We start from the raw sequence: 25,163 nt of genomic DNA, 5'->3' as shown, positions 1-25,163 counted from the left end.
AGAAAAACTACTCTTTCATGCATGGGGTGGGTGGAGCTCAGAGTGTGTGGCGCACAGGCCAGTGGGGACAGGTGTAAATGCCACCCTCCACATCTCCTTGATTACACCAAGGCAGGGCAGACAACAGGCAATGTGGGAAAAACCCAACAAACGTCACAGAGCACTTTTAAATCCCATTGACTTGAAATGGTGATTTAAAGCACAAGTTTAAATGTGTCTTTTTTAAATGCATGAGGCTTAAAGGGGCTTAACTTTGGCCCATAGTTATTCATTTATAAAGTTACTTGTGGATATGTGGAGGGAGGGAGCTTGTGTGTTGCAATAATTTCTGGGAGTTTTACACACAGTTACATTGCACCATGTTGTGAATCTCTGCCAGGGAGGGCCAGGCCACTGTGCATCAAAGGTGGCAGACAAGATTTGGCCTCAATGCTAGAGAGCCCCAAAATGCTGGGCTTCATTTTCTCCAATGGGAGTGAAAGGTTGCCATGCACTGATGTGGGAGAATATAAAGAGGAAACATTTGGAGCAATGTTAGAAACTGAGATATGAAAACTAGTAGCTAAATGGCACCTTAAACCTAGGTTATGGGCACAACAATGGACTGTCTAAGCACACTTTTTTAAATAGCAAGAACACAAAGCTGAAAATGAATGAACTGCCGCTAAAATATTATGTTCATTTTTCACACGGTCTAGTCCTTCCCCTGCACGCCCCCCTAATATTCTTAAGAGGGTCTCTTCTCCAGTCTTCAGAGAGTAGTTGGAATTGGTGAGGCAGAAAAAGGTCCTCAATGGGAGTTTCGAACACTGATTTGGATATGTCACTGGGATGGTAGTTAAGCTTGTTCTCTGCACCCAGTGGCCCAATCCCACAGGGCTTATACCTTTTCTCACATCTGCTTATATAAGCTTCTGTTATATAAGCTTCTGCCTCCTATCTCTGCATATGCTTATCCTCCATTTAGTTTCTTGGTCACAGTAACGTATCACAGAACTTCGGGAACTGTTGCATCCATCCATCCCTCCATCTCTCTCTCTCTCTCTCTCTCTCTTCTCTCTCTCTCACCACCAATCTGTTTATGCATCTTCCCCAGTGCAATCCTCCAATAATCCAGTACAGGCTTGGATACAAGGCCATGCTAAAACAGTCAGTCTAAACCTTTCAAGGCTTTGCGCAGGAAGGATGTGCACTCATGTTCACACTGATCAACTATAAAGTGAAGCTTTCATCAACTAGATTGAGGGGGAGGCCAGTGTTTTCTGTGATAGTTTACCCTTTTGTATTCATTTTTACGATATTTATATACAGCTTTGCAGGCCAATTTTACAAAACGACTTACATAAAAGGATTAAAGTGATAGGCATACACTGGAATTATATAATAGGTCAGCAAATGCAAGATGTGGACGGGTGACCCTGCAAAGGGTTGTGTTCAAAAAGCTCTACTCAGGAATAGACACACCAAAATTTAGTCATGTATATTAATTTTAATGGATCTATTCTGAGTAGAGCTAACATTGACTAGCACCCAAGGCCTGTAGTTTGGAACCAGAATATGAAATGTGTAGTGCTGTCCAAAGTGCTGCAGAGAACATAGAAAGAGACCAGCTGTCCATCTGGATGGTTTAATCATCTCTCCTTTGGCTTCAGGTTGCAACTGGGAGTTGAACTGGTATTTTTTATCATAGTCTGAGCTGCATCACACCTCCCTTGCCTGCCCACTATAGCCTCTATCACCCTCTCATGCCCCCAACTGCTGCATGCCAAGAGACAGAGAGTACTTAATAGCAGGCAAATTACAGATAGGCTAACGATGCAGTTGAGGTGAAGGGTAACTGTTGTATATTGATCTGGCTAATGAGGCGGAAATGCAAAATTACAGTCGTTCAGACTATTTATGCATTAAGTACCTTCTGCCCTAAAGGGAGTCCAGCTTTGCCCGCAGCTCACCCCTCCCATGCTCTTCAAGGTGGTAGTGCTCCTCTGAGGAGTTCTATATCTATTGGTTTTATTGGAGCACAGTGAGATCAGGAACACTTTCCCTCTTAAATAGTGGCGTATGCTTTGACACTGAAGGCAGGTGGTTGAAGAGGGAAGAGGCATACAACAGTTATTCAGCGGCACTGAAAAATTACTCTGCACATAATCAGAAGACCTCTCAAATTATTGCTTCCAGTGCAGAGCTTTGACAATTAAAACAGTTTATGTGTCCAAGCCATGAAGAAGCACAGGTTCCCCATCTTTGAGCTCCTAGGGCATGAACAGAGAATTCCCACTAGCAGGTCCATGACAGGGCAATTCCTTTATCTTGAAGGTTCGCCAACGTGCATCTGAACATCTTTTCTAGAAAAGCTGTAAGGCTTTCTTGTTTGGACTTGGGTTAATGCCTTGAGTTAAACAGGAGCCAGGTTTTATTGATCACTGCCCCTCTTTCAAGGAGCTCAAGCCATGCAGTTATGCCATGTTATTCTCACAACATTCCTGTGAGGTAGATTATGCTGAGACTTTTTGAAAAATGCACCAGAAAAAAAGAAATAAAAATGTACCAACAACTGGTTATTTTAGCTTGACAGGGTTGTTGTTGGGTTTTTTTTTTAAAAATGTTGTAGCAGCCTTAGAGATGAAGCAGATCAAAAATTTAGACAGGAAACAAGAGGTTCAGCAGTAAAGGCTCAGTGCATCTTGGCTCAAATTCATCCCTGTGCTCCCAATCAACATATAACAGCATGATGCTTCTACAAAGAAACCCTGCTTGGGTTTTTCTCAAGAGCCCTTTGCACTCGCAATCCAGGATTGCATCTTACAGTTTATTTGGAGCAATAAAATGATCGTCTGGGAAATTTATAACGCAACAATTTTTAGAATGAGTGCAAAACCTCTTGGAGAAGCATTCTTGTGCACTGACAACAAATTATCTATCATATATCTATATCCATCTATCTATCTATCTATCATCTTCAAAACTGTATTAGTTTTTAAACAGAGATGGAGAACCTGTGTCCCTCCAGATGTTTCTGAACTACTACTCCCATCAACCATATCATCTTCAATACATTAGGGTAATACTAACATGAGGGTAATACTAATACTAATTTCACATCATCTTTGCAAGAATTACTAATTATTAGAAATACTAAGATCTGATCATTTGGTTAAGTTATTTCTCACGGGCATCTGTGTCTTCTCTATAGTAGCAAGATAAAGATCCCTTATTTGCATTGACCATATTTAGCATTGCTGTGGACATTGCTAATGCAGTTAATAAACCTAAAGGGATCATAAATAAATGGAAAGAGGCCATCGCCTAGCAGAGCACATGTTCTGGATTCAGAAGGTCACAGATCAAATCTGCAGTTTCAAAAAAGAAAAGGTTATCCGGTAGCATGGCTGGAAGAGACCCCTGCCTGAAACCCTGGCCAGTTGGGAGTTGATAGCACTGGACTAGGAACAGGGGTGGGAAACCTGTGGCCTTCCAGATGCTGCTGCACTCTAGCTCCCATCAGCCCTAGCCACTATGATCAATTGTTGAGTGTTAGTGGGAGTTGTGTGAGGTGTTAGGGGAGGGGTGGTATCTCTGGTGGGGAACACGTTGTGCTCCTGGTGTGGTTTGTCCATCTTTGGTCTCCACCTTGTACTCAGTTCTCATTTGTGGCTCCTAGAAGCTGTCAGCATGTAACAGTGGCTACACACTGGGAACAGCTTCAACTGGCTGGCTAAACCAGGTGAGGGTAGTCGATGGGTCTCAAATCCTTCCCCGCATGTGAAGACAGGCTCAGTAGAATGAGGGGATGAGAATAATGGTGGGTCCATTGGTCAAGAAGGCAGTTTCTGCATATGCCGTAGAAGGAAGTGAGGGACAGGTAGGGCTCACCAACCTGGGAAGGTAGCCCATCTAAGAGAAAGAAAACTGATGCTAAACCTCCACTGCCTTGTGGGACATCTTCGGGAGATGCACTGACTCTGCTCTGGCTAGATGAAGGATAGCCATGTGGTGCCCTCAATACATTTGTACTACAACTCCCCCCAGTCACAATCAGCATGGGCAACGGTCAAGAATTATAGGTGCTGTAGCCCAGCAACATCTGGAGGTCATCACGTTGACTATGCCTGCACTGGATGCTGCTGCCTGGCCGCTGACCTCATTGTCCTCCCCCCACTCAATAAAATGAGCAAACATAGTCATGTCATTTAAACAGAGCCTTTCAAGTGTTCAGGCAGCACCCTCGTGTGGCTAAAAGGAACTAGAGGTAAGCCTCATGATTCTCTCTAGTGCTTGCAACAAGCTCAATAGCACTGAGACATGAAGCTCTAACCACACCTTCTCAGAAAAGACAGCACAGAGTTTGAAAAGGTGCAGAAAGGAGTAGCCAGAATAATGAAAGGGTTGGATAATCTTTCCCTTCCAGAAAATACTAAAGCTTCAGGAGCTATAGATCAGAATAAATTTTTAAAAGACAAGCAAGAGGGAGGCACGTTATGGAGAGAGTGGATGGGGGGAGAATTTTTCTCCCCCTTTCCATGATTGAACTTAGGTCCACCCCGTTAAGGTGCTTGGCAGTAGGCTCAACAAGGCACAAGCAACACATAACAAAGGAGATTTGGCTGGTTTGCCAGCTACACCCCCATCTGGGGGAAAAAAGGATGGTTTCGATGGGTCTTTGGTTTGGATAAAATGCAATATACTCCATTTCTTGATTCACTGTCACTACACCATACGGTTAAACTGGTCACCTCTCTGTCCATTTCAAGAATGGGGAATTGAGACTAAGGGGGCCACTGACTGGATCCCTTCCTCACCCCAAAGCAACTGCAGACTGGTGATCAATAAAGCCAAAGCCTCCACCTTGCAGCCCATAATTTAGGCAGCTGCTGTGGTGCAAGCAAATGAATGCCTGGGGTTGCCCTACTCTTCTCTCAGTCTGAGGCAACAGTAGCTATAGGGAGTAGGGTAGTGAGGGGCAGGGAAGTAGTAATTTTGGCAGGTCCTACTTGTCATAAAAAGGTGAGAAAATCTGCACTTTCCAAACTCCCACATTCTACACAACTCTTAAGATTCAGGAGACCTGTCCTCCGCTAATTTGCATCTGCAGGGCTGGGACCTGCCTGCCTCTCCTTATAGAAAGCATTCCAAAAAGCTGAGGCCATCACTGAGAAAGCCCTTTTATAACCACAACCAACTGCATCTCCAAAGCCATTTTTTAGCTGGTACTTCCCATGGCTTGTGATCAGAAAGGAGGACTCATATAGGAGCTGAACTTGAATCTTGCACCTCTGAACTCAGAACCTGATCAACAGGATCCCACTGGGAATTCCAAAAATGTGAAATCTATTATCATTATTTATTTATATCCTACCTTTTCCCCTGATGTGATAAAAAGCAGCTTAATGGGACTCAATCTTCTTGTCACAGGATCTTGCCTTAATTTTAAAATTATTAACACCTTACATTGTTTTTTTCTACCATTTTAATACAATTATTTTATATTTCTCATTTTTAAAAAATTGCATTGTTTTTAATTCTTTATTTAATAGTATACTTAACATACTATTTTGTGTTTTATGTGGTCTGTTTTCTTCCTACCTTCTCTACTGGTTATTACGCGCACACACACACACACACACGGATCTAAAGTTTGTATCAAACTTTATATCATTTATCACTGGATTTTAAGTTTTGTCATCTACATCCTGCTGGACAGCAGTCTGAGTTCAAAGCTCTGCTCAGCCACTGATTTACATAGATTAATTATTTTATATGATCTCTCTGACCCACTTCGTCACCTGTAAACCAGGTGAGCAATGATTGGGCTAAAGAAGCAATAGAGACATCAGTGATGTCATAAAACACCTGCCAGTGTGACAAAAGAGGAGGCTCTGAATAACAGAATCTGATAGACAAGAAGATAACATGAGTAGAGTGAGCACAGGTAAGTGTCTGGGGTGTGGGACAGGGTAAAAGTTTAAGAGTTTAAAATAAAAGAATTGCTGGGCCTCAAATCTTTGTAGAAGCTGTGTCTGCTGGTCTGGAGGTCCTTCCCCTAATCCCAGGAATATGGTACCAAGTTGTGATTATTCAGAGGTTAACAAAGGCTCTTTGCATTTTCACAGAGGCACTCTGTTCTGTTCTCAGGGTTCTAGTTCTGAGCCCAGGTATTTAAAACAGGTTCCAAGGTGAACCCCGAGTGAAGCTAGACTCTAAGAAAGGAGAAGCTAATGTCAGGCAAGGGTTTCAGATGCTGCTGGTTACAACAACAGTGCTGTGTAGTTGTTAGTGTGTTGGACTAGTGGCGTTCAAATCCCCACTCAGCTATGAAGTTCACTGGATGACCTTGGGCCAGTCACCCTCAGTCTAACCTACCTCACAGGGCTGTTGTGAGGATAAAATGGGGAGAACTATTTACACCACCTTGAGTGCCTTGGAGGAAAGGTTGGATATAAATGGTGATGATGATGATGATGATGATGATAATGATACAATTTCCAACATCCCTGGCCATTGGCCATGCGTGCCATAGCTGATGAGAGCAGAAGTCCAACAGCATCTGGGGGCACAGTGTTAGTTATCCCTGACCTACCAGATTCCAGAGTTTGCAGTAAAAAATGAACTTTTAAACCCACGAAAATGAAGCTTTTTTAGTGCCAGCAAAGGGCTTGTAATCTATACCTACTGCTCCCAAAGATCCTATTAGTACTAGAGTCAAATAACAGGCAAAAGGTTCAGTCCCTTCCATGAAGGCAAAAAGGATAATGGTATAGTGGTGTTAGCTTTGGACCAGGTTCAAATCCCAGCTCAGCCATGGATCTCACTGGATAGCCCTAGGCAAACTGCGCTCTCTCTCTCTCTCTCTCTCTCTCTCTCTCTCTCTCTCTGTGTGTGTGTGTGTGTGTATCCCCTCCCGCCCCCAGCCTTCCCCAACTACTATAATTAACAGGCTGTATTTATAAAGCAATATTGAACTCTAATGGTCATTCCTTCTAGCCAGAGAATCCTGGAGTTTCTAGTTATTTTGAGGAAGTCTAGAGATTTCTGACCATAAAGAACACTGAGAACTATAACTACAATCCCTTTGATTCTGGGGGTGGGGTTAGAATGGCATGCAATGCATATATGCTCATTATATTGCTATTAAGATAAAATATGTCCTGCCTTTCAGTCAAAGACATCTCAAGCTGGATAACATTAAAAGCAATCATGTAATCATTAAAAGGACAGCAGCATAAAATCAGAAGGGGCACAGTAAAAAGACCGTCAATAATATTAAAATTAGCAGCACAGCCAACAAGAAACAGTTTCACTTCTATTAGTAGTAGTAGCAGCAGCAGCAGTAGTAGTATACTGTCCTTCATCCATAGGTCTCATGGCAGTTCACAGCATAAAAATACAGGATGAGACAAAATACATAATAAAAACAAGAACAGAACAAAACAATAAGCCCCCTCCCCTTTTAGCCCAAGTGTGTGTTGGAAGAATCAGGTCTTTGCAGCTAGCTAAAAGCAGGCCTAGTGTGTCAGCAGGTGACATCCTTGGGCAGCTACTAAGAGCCTGATGATGATGATGCCACTCTCCAGGACCCCCTTTTTCCAGCTCTCAAACTAGCAGAGTGGTAATTAGTGTAATTGCCCTCAATGCTGTGGAGGGATGCGACATGACCTCAGAGCATTGTGGGCAATTACAATTACGGCAGCTGCCTGTAGGGTGGCCAGGTCTCCTACCTTACAGAGGACAGCCGTCTATTCGAAGGGCTGTCAGAGGAAATATCTGGCCTAAGTCCTGTTTAAAGCTAAAGGAGGAGAGCTGACAGGGAGGGGCGCCATTGTGTCCCTGACCTCTCAAGAAGCAGTCACTGCCTCTTTTCAGGAGGGGGCGGAGGGCAAGCTGGCACTCTGCCATCATTTGTTGTCTGTTTTGAGGATATATAAATGGCCACTCCAGTGTTAATCAGAATGCCAACTTCCTCCTCCTGTGTCTGGTGGGAAATCATGGGCGGGCAGGGAGGGGAGGTTGCTGACTGTAAGGAAGAGGAAGGAGGAGGGTGCTAGACCCCTCCACCACCACTTCTAGACCCCTCCACCACCACTTCTAGACCCCACCACCACCACTTCTGTGAAGCAGCTGTGAAGAGAGGCAGAGTGCTCCAGGGATGGCTACCTAGGCAAACTTAAAGGGCTCGTCCTTCTTCTGTTTGTGGATTTCTAGTCACGGGTTCAAAAGTTCATTTTTTTGTCCTGCCATTTTCTCCAGGAAACCCCACGGTTTAGTGCTAAATAAAAAAAAAAAGTTGGGTTTTCTGTGGATTGACGTTTGTTCCAATTCACTGGTAAACAGTGGGGTTTCCCAGGGAAAGTGGCACAACAAACAACAACAACAACACACTATTGGACCCGTGACTAGAAATCATGGGACAAATGGAAGTGTGAGTGAGTCCTGAGAAGGCCCTGTATCACATACCTGGCATTGTGTACCTCCAACAGAAGTGTGGTACAGCTTTCAGCATTAATGTGACTGCCTTGGCAGGTTTGCATGGAAGGAGGTGGTCCTTGAGGTATGCTGCTTGGTCCCAACTGTTTCGCGCTGGAGTGAGGAACCTTTTGCAACCTGAGGGCCAAACTCCCTTGTGGGCAACCTCCTGGGGGCCACATGGCAGGGATGGGCAGGACCAGAGGAAGAAGTGGGCAGAGCAACAGGTGTGACTCTTAGCTTTGTACAGCCAAAGCCAAAGGTTTCTACCTACAACCACATCCTGCACATCTCTCTCCATCAGTGCAAGTACATATTCCAGCCGGGGGGGGGGCAACTAAAGCAGGTGTGGGGAACCTTCGTCCCTCCAGGGCCCACCATCCCTGGCCATTTGCTGGAGCTGATGGGAGTTGCAGTTTAGCAATATTTGGGAGAGTCACAGGTTCCACATCTCCACACTAATGGAAGGCACAGAGCAGAGCCATTTAAGGGTGCAGCCTGGAAAGGGGTGTGGTTGAATAAGTGTCCCAAGGGACAAACAGAGAAGCCAGAGGACTGCTTTCAAGGCTGAGGTTCCAAATCCCTGGTTTAGGGCCCTAAAGGTTTGAAGCTAGCACTGGATTTGGCCTGGAATTCAAATAGTATGTTGGTATAATATTCAATTTACACTGCTTCTGAGCCCTGTGGTATCCCTCTGAAGCAAGATAGGCTTGGGGGGGGGGGTTGCTTTTGATTCCTACCGTAACAACAGGGTAAATAAGCACTCTTCCCACAAAACTTTGCTCTTTTCATTGATTTTGAATATGAAGCATTCACCACCCTAGCAAGAGCAAAAGGCCACATTTTGAAGCTGAAAAGCTTTCATCGCCTCTACAAATACCAAACTTTGCACGGGGAAACTTGAATCTGAAAACCAGGGGTGGTAGGCACATTGAAATTGAATGAGCATGACCAAGTGGGGGACCTTCAATTTCAATGGGCCTATGCCGAGTAAAACTTAGTTGACTATCACGACAGATGCTTAGAAAAGTTGGCCCCATTTCTCAGTTTAATCTTTGCTGTTTTCCAAGATGCCAGGCACAGAAGCAAGCCATGGGAAAACCTTTTTCACCAGGAAAATGGGGCCCCTCCAGCGCCAGCTGCGCCAGGGGGAATACGGAATGTTCCAGTTTTCCCCCATGTTTGAAAGTGACTTTATCCAGGTAAGCTCCTGAGAGGTTTGGTGGGGGTGTAGGGGGCAGGAATCTAAACAGGTACAAATGAGAGTTGCAGGCCAGCAAGGCTAGGTAAATGCTTTCATTCCTAAAATGATAGGTTTCGGGGCCTTAAAAGTTCTGCTCTTGGCTAGTGTATCATTATTCCAAGGGGAGCAAACATGGCACCCTGCAGAGGTTGTTGGGTTACAACTCCCCTCAGCTCCAGCCAGCATGGCCGATGATGGTGGGTGTTGTACTCCAACATCTGGAGGGCTCCAGGTTGGCTACCCCTGAATTATTATCTTCACATCACAGATTAGTTGTGATTGTTTGTTTGGGATTAGTTCAAGCCTGCATGATTTGTGAGGCATCAGGCAAATGCAGCTCACCAGCTATAGGCACTTGGTAACATTCTACCATTTTTTCTGTTCCAAGCTCCCAGCCCATGTCTGTTGATGGATTTTGAGGCAATTATGTTAAATACCAACTTGTACCTTTTGGGGTTAAGTCATTCATATATATATTTCAGCCTTCATAGCTGGAAGAATGTCAGAAGGAAATTATATTCAGTTTATATATTCACCAGATTCTCCACAAATACATTAAGTTCAATCCAGACTTAGTCACACTTAGGTCCCACAGAAATCTCATATGAAATACATATGATACTGTAAGGGTGATATTTAACTAACTTTTACTCAGAGCACCCCCATTGAAATGAATGGATTTAAGTTGGTCATGTTCATTCATTTCAGTGGATAAGAACATAAGACGAGCCTACTGGATTAGGCCAGTGGCCCATCTAGCACAATATCCTGTTCTCACAGTGGCCAACCAGTTGCCTGCGGGAAGCCTGCAAGCAAGACCTGGGCTCAAGAGCACTCTCCCCTCCTGTGGTTTCCAGCAACTGGTATTCGGAATCATTTACTGTCTCCAACCGAAGAGCGCAGACAACATAGCTAGTAGCCATTGACAATCTTATCCTCTGTGAATTTATCTAATCCTCTTTTTAAAACTGTCTAAGCTGCTGGCCATCACTACCTCCTGTGGGAGCAAATTCTATCCTTTTAACTATACACTGCATGAAGAAGTGCTTTTTTTTTTTTTGTCTGTCCTGAATCTATACTGGTGAAAAATTAGTTGAATATCACCCAATGAAAATAAATTTTTAAAGGGCAGGCAGCAAAGGAAAGTACATGTAATTTCCACTGTCCCTCTCCAAACACAAACACTAGCAATAAGGATTCATCCAGCCATCCCCAACCCAGTGCCCTCTAGATGTTTTTCAACTGCAGTTCCCATCAGCCCCACCAACAGCATGGCCAACCATCTGAGATTATTGCAGTTGTGTTACAAAACATCTAGAGGGGCACCAAGTTGGGGGAGGCTGGTTGAGATACCGTCCATTTTTAGAAGGCAGGAAACTGTGTGTTAAGTCTATCTTGTACCCTCAGATCAGCAAACAAGGTGGCCCAGTTGAGATCCACAACCAGGAGCATATTGTGACTCTTGGCATTACCTCTACAAGCCCTGTCCTGCTGATCCCAAATGTGCTGCTCTTGGCACGGCCCATTGCCCCATCTGAAGAGCACACTACAAAGGCAAAAAGCATCTTCCACCGTCACCCACCACCAAGATATGAGCTAACCAGGTGAGTCTTTCTGCAGTGGCATCAGGGGCATGGCCAGGTGACAATATCCCATGCTCAGTGAATTTCCATAGCACATCACAGGAAGCAAGGGAAGTGGGGCTTAATTTAAGTCACAGGTCTCTATGGCTCTGCCCTGGAACCTATATTCACCTGTTCTGATTGTTCTGTATTTGCCCAAATGGCTTTAGTGGGAACTGTGTGTCCTCATCACCAGCAAACCTGTGGCTGAATTGGAGGATATTGTGGGAATGCCTCCCTGCTTGAAATGCCAACAGCCATGTGCTTTGAGGATGATTGTTTTTGTAAAAGGTTGATGGCAAAAATTCCAGTTATCATTGTACTAGCATGACTTCAACATGAAAAGGATGGTGGCAAAAGCAGACTCTTCTTCTCCCTGTACAGTTCAATCACTGGAGGTTTGTTGTTCCTAGTACTTTTGCTTCATTGGTGAAATCACAGATGAGTGAAGAGTAAGCCCCGGGTTCCTCCCTATACTTTTAGCAGCTGAGAAACCAAGGCTAACTTGGGGGGGGGGGGGGAATCAGCATTTGCATCCTAATGCAAATTCTGTGAAGACAACTCCATGAAATCGCACAGCATTGGGCTTTTCAAAATGTGTATGAGCAAGCTTATAACAAGTATTTCAAACTACTAGTCCACATGATTCATCCACCCATGCTATTAAAGATACAAATGAATAAATTATCTTGAACTAGAAAAAGGTCACATAGAAACATAGCAAGTACCGTATTTTTCGCCCTATAGGATGCACTTTTTCCCCTCCAAAAATGAAGGGGAAATGTGTGTGCATCCTATGGGGCGAATGCAGGCTTTCCCGGGCTTCCTGCAGCTCTGCGCCACCCTCCGGATCCCGGCACGAAGCCGCGCGGGGCTCCGGAGGGTAGCGCAGAGCTGCTTGCGCTCCCGTGCTTCCTGCAGCTCTGTGCCACCCTCCGGAGCCCCGCGCGGCTTCATGCCAGGATCCGGAGGGTGGCGCAGAGCTGCCTGCATTCCGAAGCCTGGTGCACGCTGAAGAGCGCGCCCGGGCTTCGCGCACCTCTCCGCAAGCCTGGGGAGACCGGCGCGGCTCCCTAGGCTTGCGGATAGCAGGCTGTTCTGGGGGCTGGGGTTGGGGGAAGCTCGGGCTTCCCCCGCGCCTGCCCCATGCCTGGGGGGGGGGAATATTTTTTTTTTGCTTTATTCCCCCCCCCAAAAAAATTAGGTGCGTCCTATGGGGCGGTGCGTCCTATGGGGTGAAAAATACGGTAGCTTTGTACAGATTCACATCAACAGTCCATCTAGCCCAATATTGTCAATATTGATTGGCACCAGCTCTCCAGGGTTTCAGACAGAAAACACTCCCAGCCCTGCCTGGAGATGACCCAGGATTGAACCTGGGACCTTCTGCAAGCCAAGCAGATGCTCTGCTGCTGAGCTAGTGAGACAGAGCATCTGCTTTCTTACAGATTAACTTTCATTGCTTTCTTCCTTACAGATGATCATTTCAGTGGTGCAGAACAGTAAGCTGCAGTTTTTAAAGCCTTAACTGTTCCCAATCTCACTCCCTCAACACACACACCTATGCAGGTTATTCCCTTTGCGTTACGTCAAGATCAGCATCCACAATGCAGAGAAAAAGCAGCTGCGGTTCAAGCTGGTGAGTGGCCGCACCTTCTACCTCCAGCTGTGTGAGTCAGACAAGCGAGGTGATCTCTTTGATGCCTGGGTCAGGATTGTCCAAATGCTGCGGCCGCCCTCCGAAGAAAACCTTGATGAGCATCCAAAGAAGAAGAAAGGGAAGAAGCCCAAAAGCCTGAAACCCAGTTCGTCAGCTCCATCACTGCCTCTCAAAGGCAAAGTGAAGAACGCTCTCAAGGTCAGTAAGCTCTGGCCCCTGGGAATTGGTGGGGAACAGAATGGGAAGAAGAGGGAAATGGAGCAGGCCTTGTATATCTGGGTTTGCATCCTGGGGAAGAGTGGGTTAAGGATGAGCCCTGTAACTGTGTCTCAGGTGGGACATCAAGGGCTTCAAAGCCCAACCTCCTGCTGCCTAGCTGGTGGTTTAGAGAACTGGAGCAATATCTGTACATGGAGGGTGGGAGACATTTGGAGCTGAAAGTCATGACTCTTTGGTCATCTTTCTCCCTGGCTGAATGCCCCATTCTCCATTTCTTCAGAGTTCATCTCCTAAACATGCATCTTCAGGAAAGCACAATTGGAATATTCACACTGCCACCAAAATGGCCAGTGCCCAGGAATTTGAGACCAAGAAAACATCTGAGCCAATCATATCTTCAGACAGCTCGGGCAGCCTCCAGCCTCTAACACCAGCACTGCCTTCCAGATCAGAGAACACACTCACAAAGGATCCTGAACTGCCTCTAGAGGCCCAGGAGCTGGCTGAGAAGCCAGAAAAGGAGGTCGCTGAATTGAGCCCCAACCGGAAGAGCTACGTTGGCGAGAAAAGTGGCTCCCAGACTAAGAGGTAATCAAGAGGGATAGCTTGTGTGGCCCCAGGGGGAGTGCATAGCTGGGAAAGTTGTGCAGTCTCTCATCTTTCTCCGGACCAGTCCTACCATTGGGAAGAGTAAGGCAGTGTCTTCTGAGGGCTGGGAGGTGGGATCAGCCCCCTGGCCATTCCAATCTGATGGAAGACAGAGTTGTGTACACCGCCTAAACTAGCCTGTCAATCTCAACGGTGGTGGAGGATACTGTTACAAGTGTTGAAGAAAGATTCAACCTGCCTTTATACATGGGGAATTGGGTGTGGGCTGCACAACTTTGTCCTTTGCCTCAGGCAGAAAAATGTCTTGGGCTGACCCTGGGGAGGATTCTGGGGAAGTTGTTATTGTTGCATGGGGGATATACTACTTCCATGGTCTCCCTTCCTCAATCATTAACATGATGACTGGAGTCATTCCATTAGAACAAGGATGGGCATCATCATGGCCTCCAGATGACACAGTAGACTCCATCCCCCAGCCCAGATTGTCTGGAACCACAGAGCATCAGGATTCCCAGAGGAATTCCCGGGATTCCCAGCCCACACCCTGCCTGAGGAGGCTGAAATTTTGAAGGACCCAGCAACCTCCCAAAAAACCCACCCTAGCTCTGGACCTGCCACTATCACCTTTGAGGTGCCAGAAGGAGAGAACACACTGAAGCTCAGCATGTACACTATTTAATTACAAGGGAGAGGGCTTTTCCCTACCCTCCTCAATTACAGAATCCCCTCCAAAAAGATGCTCCTCAGGTGCCTATGTTGCAACCCTTTCAGCAGAAACTTCCAAGTTTTACCTTATTCTTAACCATGCTCAACTTAAAAATGTTAAGGAAAAGAACTGTATCAAGTTTATGTAACAAAAAAATAATAATTTTATCCCACTCATAAAAGTAAGGGTAAAAATATTAAAGCAAGCATTCTTATCACCTTTATAAAGGCGAAATGCCCATTAAAGCATATGGAAATGAGTGTTCCTTAATAACAATTTGGCCAAAAGCTTTTCAACAGAGCCTTCTTCAGTGGCCTGATATTTGCTTAGGCTTTGATGTAGAGGAACTTCATTCCTGAAATGAGAACAAGTTGAATCTAAACGCAAGACACTTACCTCCCCTCAATTTCTCATTTTAGTGTTATCATCAGGAAATAATAATAATGTTGGGAGACATCAATAAGCCATAAAAGAGCAGAGCTGTGTGCTCTTTTCAGAGCCATGCAAAAGCATTTCTGTTCACCCAGGGATTATAAACTGCTACAGCTTGGTCTTGTTTTTGTCACTTTTTTTTTAAAAGAGGATTGCATTCTTATATATTGCTGCTGATTATGTTATGATATAAATGGATTGTGTGCCAGCCTGAAATCCAAATAGGTTGGTGATATTTAAATGTTTCAAACAAACAAACAAAGGGCTCATCTGCACTTCCATTTGTGCCGTGCTTTCTAGGCACAGGTCTTCACCTTAAAGAGCACTTTTTCTTTTGCTCCACTACTGCCCCTTTGAAAACCTGCTCTTTAACGCCAAATAGAAACAAACAGCAATTCAGGTTTTTCACAGATTGCTGTTTGCTCCGATTCAGAAATAAAGAGCAAATTTTCATAAGGAAAGCATCAAGGCAAAAAAAAAAAAGGAAGCACTCGGACATGGTGCTTTTCAAAGCTTTATAGCGTGGGACTGTGCCTAGACACAAAAGGAAATCTGGATGAGCCCAAATACTCCAGAGGAAGAGGCAAGCAGTGGTATGAACTGCAGATCAGGATCCTGCTGAGTTACCAGGAAGAAGCATGGTAGCCAGCTCTAATATAAAGCTCTTCAGTCTCCATCGGATAGCTCCTGGTACAGTATCTTTGATAGAACAGCTCCTTCACCAGGCCCTTGCAAATTCAGCTACTGATGGACAGTGCCCTAGCTGCTCCAGCTCACCACACACTGGACCTGCTTTCACAGCTCAGATACTGCTGGACAGCTCCCTGGCTAATCCTGGTCTCCTTGCTCAAATATCTAGTCATGCTGCTTGGGTCTTCCCCTCAGAGTTTGGGGTTGGTGGGGCACAGGATATGATGGTGCCCTGACACAGGTGAGTGTCCTGAAACACTTAAAGGTGGAGGGATGGAGAGCTTGGCAGCTCAGCAGTAGCAGATGGAGTAGTTATGGCCTCAAATCTTTTTTAGCTTGAATAAGGTGCAGTAGGGACGCGGGTGGCACTGTGGGTAAAACCTCAGCGCCTAGGACTTGCCGACTGCATGGTCGGCGGTTCGAATCCCCGCGGCAGGGTGCGCTCCCGTCGTTCGGTCCCAGCGCCTGCCAACCTAGCAGTTCGAAAGCACCTCCGGGTGCAAGTAGATAAATAGGGACCGCTTACCAGCGGGAAGGTAAACGGCGTTCCGTGTGCTGCGCTGGCTCGCCAGATGCAGCTTGTCACGCTGGCCACGTGACCCGGAAGTGTCTGCGGACAGCGCTGGCTCCCGGCCTATAGAGTGAGATGAGCGCACAACCCTAGAGTCTGGCAAGACTGGCCTGAACGGGCAGGGGTACCTTTACCTTTTTAAGGTGCAGTACAAATAGAAAACCAACAGAAAGTTCATTTGTTTTCTCTTTCTATCTCAGGTTAACATGGAGACGTGGCTCAATGGCATTTTTTTTTTTTTTTACTGCCATGTGCACAATCTTATGTTAAATATTTGTGGCAGAGAAGAGAGAGAGAGCGCTTTGGGCAACTGTGCAGGAGTGCATGCATGTTTGTGCATCTTATTTCACTGTGCAGACAATTAGAAATTGGAGGATGGTCTTATGGAGTCAAACAACATGGGTTTCTAATGAGGGGCACTGTTTTTATTTCAGAAAATCTGACATAAAAAGCCATCGAAGCAGCTCAGGAGAGAAAGGTAGGAGAGATGTCTGCACCATCAAACAAAATCTCACTTCTCTGTGACTTCCCCATCTACCCAACCCCAGTGCAAACACATAAACAGACTGCCTGGGCAACAACCACCACATATGGTCAGAGCTAAGAAAGGACCAGGCTTTGGGAAGAAGGTGCGAGGCTCTGGCAGGGTCCTAGAGTCCTCACATCTACTTCACAAACCTGGGAAAGGACTAACTAGGCTTTAGGAATGAGGCAGGATGATTCTAGGACCCCATCAGAGCTCTTACGCCTCCTTCCCAAAGCCCAGCACCTTGCTCACCTGGCTTTGGGAAGACAGTGCAAGGGCTGAGAGGGCAGCATCAAATGATGCTGACGGCTGCCCCCCAAAAAGGCATTGAGGGCTGCATGCAGCTCCCATTTTGCTCAGTTTCAGCTGATGTGCCAGCTGCAGCCTCTTCTTGAGAAAGCTCATCTTGCCACAGTTTCTATTTTATTTTTTAATTCATTTAGAGCATTTGTACCCCGCTCATTGGCCAAAAAGGCTCCCAGGGTGGCTCCTATACAGTCATTTAAATGGTTTATATACAATCAATTAGTCATTGCCTGCAAGATTACACTCTATATATTCATTTATTTTTAAAAAACCTGACAGGGAGAGAAGGAGGAGGAGAAAAATTCAGGCACCATTTCTTAACTAGTACTTCTTTTAACACAGAATCAGTGCAGGGGCAGGAGGTTTCTGCTGGTCTTTCAGCAGAGCTGATGGAATGAGTCCTATTCCCCATCTCTTCCGCTGATGGAATGGCTGCTGCCAGGTGACAACTGAGGGAGAAAGGAGACCTGACAGAGTTGGTATTCCAGCACATACTTTGGTTGCTTTAAGACTAGAGTACTGTAATGAGCTTTATGTGGAGCTGCCCTTGAAACACATTCAGAAACTGCATAGGCACATAGGAAGCTGCTGTATACCAAGGCAGTCTATTGATCCATCTAGCTCAATCTCTCCAGGGTTTCTTTCCCAGTCCTCCCTGGAGATACTAAGGACTGAACCAGGGACATTTCACGTGCGAAAATGTGCTCTGTCACTGAGCTACATTCATTTAAGCAGTGCAAGTTTTTTTAAAACCAAAACCAATAACCAGCTTGTGAAAGAAAAATCTCTGCCCATTAGCTAACGCACTAGATTCCAGAAGCACCCTGTTTGTCCACTATGCTATACAAATGCAATACGGCGCAGCATTTTAAACATATATTTAAACTCGCTCTCTGAATGCCCTACCCACTCTGAGAAGGCTGCATTAACCCCTCTGCTCTGTCCCGGGCTTCTAGTTCTGCAACAATCCGTCTGTTTCTCCCTGAGCCGTATATTCATTCTTCCTTTCCTCCATTTATCCTCTGCCTCTGTGCCTCTCTCTTCCATATTTGTTCCTTTTTTTAGCAGAAATGGCCCAAGGCATTTTGGTGTCTGAGGCAGAAAATCAAAATGGCACCTCTCGTAATGAAAATAATTGGCAATTTTCTCCCCCTTAATGGTGCTCCAAAAGCTGCTGCCTCGCCTTGCCTAATGGGAGAGCTAGCCCCGCTTTATTGCAGCCTTCATCTTTCCTGCCTCCCCTCCACATGCCTACCTCCCTTCATGTGTAATGATCAGCACTTCTCACCCAAGTATCATTTGCTTCCAGACCCAAATGAAAGATCTGTGCACTACCACGAAAAGCTCTGGGCCCTGCCTGCATTAAATAAATTCTTCTTCCATGTGTCCATCCTGCCCCTGGATGTGAGAACCTTCCCAGTCCGCCCTCCCCCACCCATTTTCTGAAATAATGTCTGTGAGGAAGCAGAAAGGTACTTTGCAGGAGGAGAACCTCCACTTTGGAACTTCCCAACCAGAAGAGCATGCCCAGGGGCTTCATGGCTGGGCTTTCAGAGATGTGTGCATCTCGGCAACTTTTAAAAGACACTGTGGTAGCTCTTACTGGGTTGGCGCTCTGCAATTTTATTATTTATATATTTTATTTATCACATTGATAAGTCGTTTTTCCTCCAAGGAACTCAAGGTGGCATATATAGTTCTCCCCCCCCCCCCCACAACAACCCTGTGACATAGGTTGGGCTGAGAGACTGTGATTGGGCCAAGGGCACCCAGTGAGCTTCATGGCTTAGTGGGGATTTGAACGCTGGTCTCCTAGGTCCTAGTCCAACACTCTAAGCCCTACACCATTCTGGCTCTCTTTTAAGTGTATTTCTAGGCTGCATGTTTTCTAAACTTTTTTTTTCAAGGCTCTGATTGCAATTGCTTACTTAATAACTACACACACACACACACACACACACAGCACCAATAGCTAGCATTCCCTAAGTAGTGCACAATGCAATTTAAATGCCATAACCCATTAAAGCAACAACAAGCAAAACAAAAGCAATCACAATTGAAAGAAGTGTTAAAAACCACTAGCAGCAAGTCATAAAAGCAGCATTTTTAAAAAACATTAGAATAATTTTAAAAAATTTCTAAACACCTGGGGAAATAATAATTTTTAAAAGCCCTTCGTGTAGCATTAAAAGAAACCCCCATAATGAGGGCATTAAGCCCAGCCTTTCCTTGAATGACTGGGAGCAAGACAGCCTAGAAATGGTTAGCACACACACACACCCCTCCTCCATTTAGTCTTTACCTTAATGAAGAGGGAGAAAAGCAACACAGTGGCAGAGCACAGGCCTCCCCCTCCACACACACCCCACTCCATTTTTTTGCACACAAGGTCCCAGGCTCAATCTAGGGCAGCTTTGGCTAAAGGCTCTTGAATGTGAATGGGTTTGGTCAAACTCATGCTGGTAGCTTCGAGAACACTGTCCAACCACCTCGTCCTCTGTCGTCCCCTTCTCCTTGTGCCCTCCATCTTTCCCAACATCAGGGTCTTTTCCAGGGAGTCTTCTCTTCTCATGAGGTGGCCAAAGTATTGGAGCCTCAGCTTCAGGATCTGTCCTTCCAGTGAGCACTCAGGGCTGATTTCCTTCAGAATGGATAGGTTTGATCTTCTTGCAGTCCATGGGACTCTCAAGAGTCTCCTCCAGCACCATAATTCAAAAGCATCAATTCTTCTTCGATCAGCCTTCTTTATGGTCCAGCTCTCACTTCCATACATTACTACTGGGAAAACCATAGCTTTAACTATACGGACCTTTGTCGGCAAGGTGATGTCTCTGCTTTTTAAGATGCTGACATCATCTTTACTCTTTCTCTTTAAACTCCTTGTGCGTGCCCCCCTGCACTTCCTGTCTTTTGCTCCCCCCTCCCATTTTTCCTCCTTGCCACACATTCAAAATTAGGCCAAGGACCATATGAAAACAGACCCAGGCACGGGTGTGGGGTGTGTGGTCCGCCCCCCGTGTCATCTCTCGCCACGCTGCCCCCCTGGGATGCTTTCCGTGCGCCGCTCTGGGTGCTGGAGCAGCTAGCTCCACCTCTGGACCCAGGGCCACATCAAGCCCCCACGCAGAGTAGAAAGTAACACACCAGACAGAGCGATGATACAGTTTGCTATGCAGCAGCTTTGTGCACCGCATACTCCTCTCTCACACGCTATCGGGCTGCAGGGCAGAGGGAGAGAAAGTGAACAATAGGGCTCTTCCACCATCTCTGCTGAGAGGCCAGCTGCCTTTGGTCCTCCCCCAGCTGCCACCTACCAGCAGCCAGTCCATCAGGTTACCTGAACTATAATATCTATTCATTTGTTCTTTTACACCCCACCTTTCTTCCAAGGAGCTCAAGTTGGCATGCATGGCTCTCCCGCTCCCCATATTATCCCCCATGAGGTAGATTAAGCTGAGAGATGGTGGTTGGCCCAAGGTCACCTAGTGAGCTTCATAGCCAAGTGGTGATTTGAACCCTTCTCTCCCAGGTCCTAGTCCAACACCCTAACCACTATGCCATACTGTCATTCATTATCAGTCATTAATTCCTGCTGGTAATTAAAAGAACTGCAACTTTAAGAGCTGGTGCCTGAGATTGTTTCTAGACAGCCTGTTTGTTGAGCAATCATCCTGATTTGTTTGCAGGGAGATTAGACAATGTTGGCTATTTAATGAGCATTTATTATCATTTGTTTGTGGGGAGGTTAGATGGCATTGCATAAAAAATAATAAAAGTTACCTTGCCCTTACACTTTTCGGTACATTTTCCTATCACTTTCCCTATCACAAAGAAATCTGAACTTTTGGGGAAGTGGGTTTGTTCCACAAGATCTCCCAATCAACTAAAATTGCACAATCCGATTTTGCTGGTATGTGATTGAATCTCACCCAAAAATAGCCACAGTCTAGAAGCACCCTGAGCTTGCATTTCTCCTCTCCTACACACCCTTCGCCCGCCCCTTCCCTTTTTCCTTATGTGTCTCTCTTCTGGTTTTGTAAGTGACTGCGAGAAACCTATTTGACTAAATTATCATGGTATAAAAACACTTTACATGCATAAGTATATCACTTCCCTCCTCTTCCACATGTATCCATCTCTCACACAATATGCTTTTGTCCACCTGGACATCATCTATCTGCCATCAGTCCTATCCATTCACCTCTGAGCCTCCTCTGGCTCAGTCGCATCTTCCTGGACCTGACTTTCAGTTCTTTGGTTTTTCATCAGGCAGGAAGCCGAGCAAAATTGTCTCCCTCATCAGATCCTGCTCCTGGGGAAGCACAAGGAAGGACAAGCGGAGTGCCAGAGCCCGGGCCAGAGGGAGGAAACGCAGAGGGGAGTGAAACCAGGAGCTAGAACTAAGAGGTGACAAGAACTATAGAGGTTGGAGACTGAACAAGAAGTTACTGAATGACGTGAAAATAAAACAAAAGGCTCAAGAATTGCTAAAGGAATTCTTTGAAATCAACATGGCACAAAATACGGATATTAGAATAATATGGGACACCAGTAAGGCCTTCATACGAGGATTTTATATCCAACAAAATATATTACAAAAAAGAATTAGAGAAGCAAAGTTAAATCAAATTAGACAAGAAATTGAAAAGAATGAGAAAACATTAGCGAAATCTCCCAAAGATAAAATAGCAAACCAAAATATTAAATTATTACAATTACAACTCTCAGCATTATTAAATAAAGAAATAGAGAACAATGTTTTATAGATGAGGCAAAATTTTTTCGAATTGGCCATTAAGCCCGGGAAATTGCTGGCATGGCAGGTAAAAAAGAAACAGAAGGAAATGCAAATTAATAAACTATTACAAAATGGGAAATTAATAGATACTGAAGAGGATATAATCAAATCTTTCCTAGATTATTTTCGAAACCTCTATAAGGCAGGGCCAGAGGCTGAGCATGAAATTATAAGTTATTTCCAAGGGAAAGAAATACCTAAAATCAGTGAAGAAAAAGTAGACCAACTTAATGCACCAATTACTAGAATGGAATTGCATCAAGTAATTTCAAATCTGAAATTGGGCAAATCGCCAGGCCCAGATGGTCTCTCGTCAATGTATTACAAAATATTAGAGGAGATTATAGCCATACAATTCCAAAATATGATGAATAAAATAGTGCAGGACAGAAAGACCCCAGACACTTGGCAGGATGCAAACACTGTGCTGATCCATAAACAAGGTACCCCCCACGAGTCAGTAAGGAGTTATAGACCAATATCATTGTTAAACAATGATTACAAAATATTTACGGGAATCTTGGCCAATAGATTAAAATTACATCTAAAAGATATGATAAATCAAGACCAAGCAGGTTTCTTACCAAATAGACATATGAAAACCAATATGAGAGTTGTAATTGATTTAATTGAATATCTGGAATTAAAACCTAGCAAAAAAGCTGCTTTCATGCTAGTAGACACAGAGAAAGCTTTTGACAACTTCTCTTGGTATCCCACAGAATAAGAAAATATTTTTTTTTATATGCCACAGCAGCAGCTAAAATAGTTCTAGCCAGCAAATGGAAAAGCGAGGCAATACCCTCTAAAGAAGAATGGATTTATAAGCTAAGTGAATACATAGAGTTGGCAAAACTTAACAGCAGCCATAAAATCCCAAACAAATCAAAATTTAAAGCTAGCATGGAATTGTTTTGAAGAATACATAGAAAAATACTGTTCTAAAAAAAATGTTAATATTCATAGATTAAATATGTAAAGTAGATGTGAGAATATGAATATATGCCTATTAAGCATAGATTATGTAAGTAAGTAGGTAAAGCAAAGATGGAAGTGAAATCAGGAATGGTTGTAAGAGATGAAGATTCTTAGAAATGCAATGAAACAATCAAATTAAAATTTAAGGAAGTTGAGCTGTAGTGAAGGGAGGTCACGGGGTGGGTAATGTGTTGTTTTAGTTTGTAGGGACTATATGTATTATATGTATATTTGTGTTATTTGTTTTGAGGTGTATTTGTGTTATTTGTATGTATTATTATTTTTCTCAATAATTTTTTTTAAAAAATTAAAAATACTTTTTTTTTTCAAAAAAGGAAGGACAAGCGGAGTGCCAGAGCCTGGGCCAGAGGGAGGAAACGCAGGGGGGAGTGAAACCAGGAGCCTATAGGCACAAAGGGCAGGAGTCTCTGCCCCACCTGAAATTCTAAATGTAATAAAGATGTTGGTTGGTTATAGACAGTGTCTTTATCTGACATTTGTGCATGCCTGAAATGTCTCTAGTCACCACGGATGTGTTATTCATTAGCCTTCTGTATCATGACGAACCATCACCCTGACAATGTAAACTACACCCTTACTAGTATCGGGCCCATATATTGAGGTTACAACTCACACTTCGCCCTTTCCAAGGCCTCTGGTTGTTAGGTCAGGACAATCTCACCCTCTGTCACCACCACACACTCCCCTTTGCAAGGCCTCTGGTTAATGAGTCAATTACACTCTTACCCATGCCTGCAACATAACTGATTTTCCTGGCGGCTGGCTCCCCCCCCCCCCTTTCTCTCATTGCTTCAGGCCCACAGTTCAAAGACATGCCTTCTGATCAACTCTAATCTGAACCTACTGCACAGTGACGCACACACCCTCCACTAAATGGTCTTATTAGATTAATGCTTATAAGAAGAGGAAGAGCAAAAAGGGGTCCACATGTTCTAGCCAACCAATTATTTCTAGTATACTTCAAGAAAGCTTTTGGGGTTTTTCACATCCTGCTCTGAAGAGGCAAAGGGTTGTACTGTATATCTAAGATGTATTCAAGAGGAGACCCACTGAAATGAATGGACCTAAGCAGTGCAATTTTTCTAGAAAAAAAATGGTGCTGGAACTCACCGTGAACCTTGTTCTCTTATAATGACAATGGCACCACCTGAGATGTGCCAGAACTGAGTTCCAGCAGAAAAAAAGCCCTGATTGCCATATTTGTGGACCCCTACTGGAGAATGCTGACAGTGGTAAGGATTATCAACTGTATAACTGGATGTATATTCCTGTGCTCTACGTCCTGGCAGCTAGTGTTTTAAAATGGCCAAAACATGACCTCTTGCCTAGAAGTCCTGCCCCCATAACCTTGGTTATGTATGGCTGACTATGGTTACTCGCCAATGGGGAAGGGAGACATTCTGCACATGCTCAAAAGCACTCTTTTATTTATTGGTGGGTTCTTGTTGTTGTCTTTTGGGCTGTGTATGTAACGAAGGGGAGCCAAGGCATCCTCTTTTATCTGTCCCTGTGTCAGTTTCAGTTTGTTTGTTAGCTTTTCTCTTTACTTTCTTTAGTGCGTCACATGGTCCAGCCACTGGGAAAAGGCTCCAAGGCTAAAGAATACTTTTTGTGCATGTGATCAGAAGCACTTCCCTTTATCATTCCTTTCCAGACCCTTGCAGCACACAGCCTCTCCTATTCCTCGACTCAGTTTGAGATTCCACCCCAACCCACCAACCCACCAGCCAAACCAACTTTCCAGAGCAGTGTCATCACAGCACAGAGGTCTGTTGCTGCTCATCCATTGATTGGAACGTCTGTCAAAAATGCATGATGTCACAGATGCTCAGCCTGTGGGATACAAGAGTGGGGTTTGCAAGCAGGTGACAGAAGATTTTAGCCGTTTTATGTGCTCAAAGTCAAGGTAGGATAATGGTGTACCACGACAGGAGCTTAGAAACAAAATTAGTAACTCACCATGTTACTTAAAGGTAACTGACATTTTCAGGTTTCTGAGCACCACTTCAAATCTTACACATTTCAGATAGAAAGCACTTGTTTTGCTTAAGGCATGAAAATCACATCATACATGATAATTACACCTGTGTTTCCATTAATTATATTGTAAACTGCCCTGTGATCTTTGGATAAAGAATGGTAAATAAATTTAATAAATAACCATAATAACAACTGTCCAGATTTACAGATGTACTTCATGCATCCTCCCTCACCCTCTCCATGCAAATGCTTGTCATTAGACTTTAAAAAATCCCCACTGCTTTAAACACAAATTGAAACAAATTGAATACAGAGAATGCAAATACTTCGTGCTTCAGTGAA

The 25,163-nt window shown here is 44.6% G+C and overlaps 2 protein-coding genes and 1 long non-coding RNA gene across 10 annotated transcripts in view; 2 read left to right on the top strand and 1 right to left on the bottom strand.

Moving 5' to 3' along the window:
* Positions 1–25,163, top strand: part of LOC308462180 — a 366,258-nt gene that overhangs the window by 176,035 nt on the left and 165,060 nt on the right. The gene's annotated exons all lie outside the window — the stretch shown is intronic.
* LOC308462057 (acid-sensing ion channel 2) overlaps positions 1–25,163 on the bottom strand; it is a 382,247-nt gene that overhangs the window by 279,851 nt on the left and 77,233 nt on the right. The gene's annotated exons all lie outside the window — the stretch shown is intronic.
* Positions 4,154–23,296, top strand: LOC308462082 (uncharacterized protein). Of its 4 annotated transcripts, none has more exons than XM_080979471.1 (9): positions 4,154–4,249; positions 5,795–5,929; positions 9,531–9,662; positions 11,093–11,307; positions 12,895–13,183; positions 13,485–13,792; positions 16,647–16,690; positions 21,314–21,469; positions 23,156–23,296. In XM_080979471.1, the coding sequence occupies exons 3-8, from the start codon at positions 9,531–9,533 to the stop codon at positions 21,427–21,429; spliced, it is 1,104 nt and encodes a 367-aa protein (XP_080835597.1). In that variant the 5' UTR covers positions 4,154–4,249; positions 5,795–5,929; the 3' UTR covers positions 21,430–21,469; positions 23,156–23,296. The 4 variants fall into 4 exon arrangements, with proteins under 4 accessions (XP_080835597.1, XP_080835595.1, XP_080835598.1 ...); XM_080979469.1 differs by having other exon boundaries at positions 4,155–4,249; positions 21,314–21,451; XM_080979472.1 differs by having other exon boundaries at positions 4,157–4,249; positions 11,111–11,307; positions 21,314–21,451.

Source organism: Podarcis pityusensis (genome assembly GCF_964106645.2).
Source record: "Podarcis pityusensis genome assembly, chromosome: 13".
Lineage (NCBI taxonomy): Eukaryota > Metazoa > Chordata > Lepidosauria > Squamata > Lacertidae > Podarcis > Podarcis pityusensis.
Note: the sequence above shows the minus strand (reverse complement) of the source record. Positions and strands in the feature narration are given on the sequence as shown.